At 34.1% G+C, this 7323-nt stretch overlaps 1 protein-coding gene across 1 annotated transcript; it reads right to left on the bottom strand.

Moving 5' to 3' along the window:
• Positions 1–269: 269 nt before the first annotated feature.
• On the bottom strand, positions 270–1468 carry LOC115999142 (protein EXORDIUM-like 2). Its single transcript, XM_031238929.1, has one exon. The coding sequence runs from the start codon at positions 1428–1430 to the stop codon at positions 540–542; it is 891 nt and encodes a 296-aa protein (XP_031094789.1). The 5' UTR covers positions 1431–1468; the 3' UTR covers positions 270–539.
• Positions 1469–7323: the final 5855 nt, after the last annotated feature.

The raw sequence follows: 7323 nt of genomic DNA on the forward strand, positions 1-7323 counted from the left end.
TTATAAGGCTGAATTTATCTCTAAAAAATTCTTGAATTTGCAATGATGATGGGTAATTTTATAATTTATTTATTTATTTTTAATGGGGTGGGTTACAAGCTTTCAGTTTTTGAAAGCTTGCAACCACACTCTCCGTACAAAAAGGTTGTTGAATAGGCAACCTTTTTGTACAATTTTTTATTTTTTAAATTCTTATTTTCTTTATTTTTTTATTATTGTATTTTTTTTATTTGAATTATCTAATTAAACTATTATAAAGAAATAACATATTAATAAATAACTACACAAAATTTTCATTTGATTTATAAGTACAACACATACAAATTAAATCCATGCATCATACACTTATTACATAATGTCTAATAATTTCTTCATTTGTTTTTATTTCCTACTTTTTTTAATTTTAAAGATTGAAATTATTTACCATTTACATAGTTACTAACACCAATGCCTACATTTTGCCACATTAGTTATTTTGTGCGTGGCATTTGTGAGGGAAGACTAGTATTTTCCTTGAAAGCTGGTTATAGTTGTCCACCTCAGACGAGTGGCGTGCATGCAGACTTCTCGGGGTCCCACATGGCCGGGAGCAAGAACCTTCGCTTGTTCGCACCATGCGCATTGTAACTCTCCCCTGTGGTCTTATCCACCAGGACTTGACCCGGGTTACCCGGGAAAGACCCGTTCCCGAACATTCCTGTGCAGGCGCTGACGGCCTCCCCCGCCGGAGCCTCGGGTGGACCTTGGAAATAGCCGTTTTTAAACGGGTTCGTCACGGTTCCCGCCAAGACGGTGGCGAGGTTGATGATCATTCCGTCGACCCCAACGTCTCCGTTGGGCGCCACTAGAGGAGGTGTCTGAGGGCCCTGAATGGGCTTATGAAACGGCCACGCGCATTGCCCCGGGCACTGAGTCTCCGAGTTACCCACCCAAGCGTATGGAACTTTATTCTCCCCGGCCGTCGACCCGTGGGTCCCGCACTTGCTCCTGCAAAACCCGTCCACAGAAACATCTTTATCCGTCAAGACAACGTTAATAGATCCGACACTAGTCCCACCCTTGGACGCCAATTTCTCAATCTGGTCATCCTTGAGTGTCTTTCCGAGCGAGCAATTCTCGTCGGGTATTTCTTTTCCGATGACAATAGTGGAGGACCCTCCGCCCTTATACTTCCCGGTAGTCTTCCACCAAGACCCAACGGAAGGCTCCGGAACGCCTGCCGTGTTAAGGGACTGAAGAAAATCATGAATTATACAGCGTTGTTTGGCAGTGAACTTTCCATACCATATAAGATTAACGGTGATTGTGCCCTTCAAAAGGGTGCCATTGTGGTACTCGAGGACAAGGGGCTGCTCCTTAACTAGTTCCCCGAAGGATGGCTCCGTAATGCAGGCGAGAAAAAAGAAGAGCAAGGCGACCGTAGAGGCCATGGCACAATTGTTAATGGAGATTTTAGATTGAAGGAATATTGAGGTTTGGAATTGTTTGATAAGGGAGAAATGGAGGAGTTATATATACTGCTTTGCCAACCTCAAAGCTAGGCGTTTGGTGGGAGATACAGACCGTAGACCTGATTTAATGGTTAAGAGTTCGGAAATAATTTCGGTCAGAGAAAAGAAACAAACAAACAAATTAAATTAAATTATTTATTTATTTATTTATATTGACTAAAATATTAAACACACGAACTTACTGTGTTCATACATGAGTTCTATTAGTGCTTTGACATGCACCATCTATTGTATTTGGAAAGCTCATAACGTCCTACTACAATTGCTATTATTATTATTATTATTATTATTATTATTATTATTATTATTATTATTATTATTATTATTATTATTGTTGTTGTTGTTATTGTTGTTGTTATTATTATTAAGGATAAACTACAAATAAGTCATCGTACTATTTGGAAATAAGCAATTAGGCCATCGAACTCGAATAACCCCCAAATAACTCGCCGAACTTGGAAAAATAAAGCAATTAAACCACTGAGACTGGAAAAAAGAGCAATTAACTCGGCAACAATTTTCGGCCACAGGCGAATATTTCCGGCGACCGGCGCAACGGACGGTTGCCATTTCCGGCAAGGGCGACCAGAAAGGTCACCTTCTCCGGCGAGGGCGACCATAAATGGCGAGTCATCGCCGGTCGTCGGAAATGTTCGCCTGTGGCCGGAAATTGTTGCCGGAAATTTAAAAAATGTGTTAATTGCTCTTTTTTTTTTTTTCTGATTTCAGTGGCTTAATTGTTTTATTTTTCCGAATTCGGAGGCTTATTTAGGGGTTATTCGAATTCGATGGCCTAATTGCTTGTTTCCAAATAGTACGATGGTTTATTTGTACTTTATCCCTTATTATTATTATAGTTGTTGTTTATATATATATATTGTGTAAAGGATATTTATGAGTTTTAAATACTTATTTTAGTTTTATTCTGTAAACTAGCCAAATATATTGTAATTCAATTATTGAAATCTATTCCTTCAACAACCAAACACTAGAATAGAATTAATATTATATTTTTTTTATCTATTTTATTTCTTATAGAATAATATTCATATTGCTTTAAAATTCATTCTGTGAACCAAACATGAGGTTAGGTGCGTTTAATTTGGTTCGATGTATTTCATATTACCAAGGTAATATAGGCGCGCTCTAAAATATTATATTCCCATGTTTGGTTTCAATCATACATTTTTTCCTAAATATGTTAAATGCCTACCACATTAGATTTTTTTTAATATTATGTGTGTAAATCTATGCTCTTAAATGTAGAACTAAAGATAAATAATAATATATTTCAAATAAATCCATAGATATTAAACACCTTATAAAATAATGTCCGAACAATATAATCACATGAATATTTTTTTTCCGTTTTTTTATTTATATAATTTCTTCTTGTCCGAGCCACAATATACATCAGTACATGTGCATATACTCATCATATATATGCTTTAAACTCGTTATGGCTTAAGCCATGTGTGCAAAACTAGCTAAGTTTGTTCAAGAATTTAAAAATTGGTCATGCCATGATAATACTAGGACCAAATAATGATGTTCTAATAAAAAGAACTAAAAGTGGATTGTCACCTTTAAATCTAAGATCAAAATGAAATTAACTCTAAAAGAAACTATATAAAATAGAGGAAGCTAGCCTCCATGGTAAAGGCTGAAAGCTATTGCTATGGGAATATTGCCCCTTTTTCTTGCTTTATTAAAAGGTGGGTGATAAAGTTTTCAAATGCTCCTATCTTGTCTATTTTGTTTTGGTACGATTCACATATTTTTACCATTTTAATATTTAATAACAACAACATAAAGGTTTGCGTGAGTTGCTTATTGACTTTCTCAGTTTGAGCATATTATTTATGGTAATCTAAATTGATTTACCTCCTTGTGATCATTTGCTAGCTGAAGTCACAAGGCGGGATTAACCCACTGTGCATTTACAGGCAACGAAGGTAGGTTTTCCTGTAAATCAAAGTAATCACTTAAAGTAACTAACCAACTTATATTCTTGATTAAAAAAAAAAACTAATAATAAGCATCCTATTTTTGAAAAAAATTGCACTTGTAATTCTCAAATAATATAACATTTTTATCAATAATCTTTTAATGAGTCTATCAAAACTTGAGAGGAAAAATAGGAAAATATGTGAAATTTCATTATTAGTCATGGTCAACTAGGATATTTAAAGATCAAGAGTAACAAAAAATCTTTACTGAATCGGTCATTAATGGAGAGATTGAAAGAGCCTTTTTTTATTAAACTTAAGAATTAAATGCGGTGATACCTTTGAATATAGAAATTGAGTTTTCTATTACCTTATCATTCAAGAACCAAAAGTTTTTTTTTTCTTTCAATAGTATAAAGTAGTCAAACCAACTCTTTATTCTTTGGTTTTTTTAGTATTTTTTTTTACTTATTTTTTAATTTGATTTGTTTGTGTTTAATAGTATTTTTAGTGTAGTTTCTAAATATATAAATTTTGTTTACTAATATATTAAACTTAATATTATTAAAAATAACTTCAGTCAATCCTCGTTAACCGAACCAAACACATAAAATTGCACGGAGGGAGTAATATATAATCACATATATTAATTAATATAATATTTGTCTTTGTGTGAGATGACAACGTAGCATATATTACTATGTTGACATCATTTTATGTTGCATCCTTCCTTTCTTGATGGTTGAAATGGGAAAAATCAGATATGAAGTTGACATGTGATGAAAAGAGAATTTTGAATATAAAGCACAAAATGGAATAGTCTTGGCACATCCTCTCCTTAATTAATTGTGTATCCTTTAAATTTCTTTGGTATACTGACGGTAACAAGTTACCTGATTAATTATAGAAAGTAATCATGCTTCAATTACTTAAAAGTTTTGGTACAAATTAAAGTATTAAACGTGTCTCTTCTAATGAAAAGTCTCCTACTTATACTAGTGTCTCCAACATTCTTTTGCTTAAGTAACGGTCCATAGTAATGGAGAGTCGGATCTACATTAAGTGTGGTATTCATCGTAATTGTCTCCTCTTGAATAAGTCGGTGTTGAAGTACATGTTTTCATTATGTGACCGTTGATCTTTTTTGAGTCGTTCCGGATCGGGTGTCTATCCAATTATCCTTATCACATACATTTAAAAAAAAAAAAAAAAAAAAAAAAAAGAGATACACTGACATCACAAATTATACTGTGGACCGCGACATCAAAACAACGTCGTTTTGATTAATGAAAACAGCAGTATCCACCCCGCGCAACTGCAGTATCAGTTCAACACAACTGCAGTATCAGTTCAACAAAATTGCAATTCCAGACGGATGAAACGACATCTGTTCCGCACAACTGCAATATCAGTTCAACACAACTGCAGCATCAACCATGACCATGGTCTACGGTATAACAACTGCACTAACATATGCTGTCTTTAAAAAAAAACGAATAGACAATCCAAACAACAAGAAGTAGGTGTTACCTCATGATACACACACAAAAACACATAAACATAGAAAAATGTTAGGAGTAATTCTAGTAAATTAATTAAGGAAGTGATGCATAGTATGGGGTGAATTGCGGGGCAAATCTTCTTTGGCAGTGAGACCAAGGTAGTTGACCAACTGCCAAAGAAGATCAGCCCAGTAATACATCCATACCCTAATATAATATAATGCTCTGATCTTCTATTCACTCCATTGATGAACAGTGTCAGGTATTCTAAAACTATTTATAGTGATGAACACAAAACTCTGCAGTTTAAATGTGAAAGAGCATATTTGGAAGCATATACTCATTTTTACTGGCCTAAGGAATAATGTCTGTACCCTAGCTAGCTACCTTGTTTGTTCCATGAATAAACTGCAAAAGCTTAACAACTCACACATCTAAAAACATTGTATCTTTATTACTCGCTTAGCGTGAGGATGGAAGTCTGAATTTATGTGTACGTAGCAATGTAATATCTTTGGAAGAGTTGTCCATCAAACAAGCCGGTCCAATAAAATATTTGGTTGAATTAATTTTATCTTGTAGGATGCAGATCTTAATGCAATATGCGGGAAAAAAAACTTGGTTGAAATAATTTTATTACTTATTACGTCATATGATAAATTAAGATCAAGACGGTCAAATTCAAACAAATGTAACTTACTACCAAGTTACCCCTTAATTAAATTCATATATTTTTTTCAAAAAAAAAAATTCATATATTGACTTTTTAATTACTTAAAAAGGGATAACTTAGTTTCAAAAAAATTTAAAAATAAAAGGGATAACTTTCTTAAGTGCATGTATTATTACGTTTTTTTTTTTCTGAAATATGTAAGTCACAAAATAAAATAGGGGAAAAAGTGAATCCAAATATCTAACATGCACAGTAGGAATAGTCCATGGCATATGCTACAGAGTAGTTGCTTTCGCAAGTAGCGATAACAACATCACAACAAGCAAGCTTTAATTTGTAGCTGCGCTGCTGCAACCTCCTATGTACAACCTAAATGGTCAATTATATGGCTAATAACATAATAATCTAATGTTAGATCAAACCCTTACCATTATTCAAAAGTTATAGCTAGTAGTGTTTACACTGTACAGAACACTGTCAATGAGATTCGAACTCATGACTAAAATTGAGGCAACTGTATTTCCTTATATTTGCTTATAGTAGTAGTCAGCTACTCAGGGCCAGGTTTTAATGAAAGAATATTGGACTCTACTCTACTATCTGAGTCTCCACCCAATATCTATGAAGACTATTAAGAAGCATGTTTAATTTGAGTGCAAGTATTTGGTTATTATGCATGCATGCACGCACATTAAACCTTAAACCGCATATGGGAAAGATGGGGGACCATGGCTAGCTAGCAGCAACAACAAAGGTACAAGGAAAGCTCCATCTCCTGCACATAAAGACTTGTTCAGTGTTCTAGAATAGGGCATTGTGCTTGGCATATACCGATGGGTGATTTATTCATTTGCAATAAAAGGTGGGATATCCAACCCAAATGTGCGAATACTCTTCTGCTTATAAGCCGGCCGGCCTAACCACCAAACTCGGCTCAAACAACTCAACGTACACAATCTTCTCTGGTCAAGCTTCCTATAATGTCAAACGTCTTATAGTTTAGTGATATGAGTCTATGATTTTAGGGTACGTGTTTCGAGTTTGGTCTCCTTGTAGAGAAGAATAACAGTGCACTTCTCCTTTGGCAGAAATACTTTGCATTCAGTAATATGGAAATGATATTAATTGAATTGCATATGTATAGCTTTTGCCAAAGGAGAATTGCCCTGCCATTCCTGCTCTCTACTAATTTTGTGTTGGGCGACAACTAAGAGAGTCGCATTTAGTATTCTGTCATCGAAAATTGGGTGTCACTTCACTACTAGTTATATATAACTTTTGATATAGTGGTAAACATTTAATTTGATCTTGTATATATATATGCAGTACCTAATAATGGATGATCAGATCATCAGGGTATTACATTTTTAATTTCTTGTATTTCTTTGGTGTTTAATTTGCTAATTGTTCATGATAATTTGTACCCAATTCGATCATTTAATTGATTGTTATTGTGCTTATATATGTAACAGGAAAGCGAATGGTGATTATTTGTGAAGAATTATGTTTGTTTTTATTAAGAAGGGAAGTTACCTATGCACGAGAACCTTTTTGGGAGGTAAAATGAAGCCAAGGAGATGGCTACGTACAAAAGTCTTTAGAGAACAAAAGTTGATCGTTTTAATTGTTTTAATCATATAGGTAAAACAATATATAAAAGTTGAACAAAAGAGTGAGAAGTGGAATAT

This window comes from Ipomoea triloba, chromosome 1 (genome assembly GCF_003576645.1).
Source record: "Ipomoea triloba cultivar NCNSP0323 chromosome 1, ASM357664v1".
Lineage (NCBI taxonomy): Eukaryota > Viridiplantae > Streptophyta > Magnoliopsida > Solanales > Convolvulaceae > Ipomoea > Ipomoea triloba.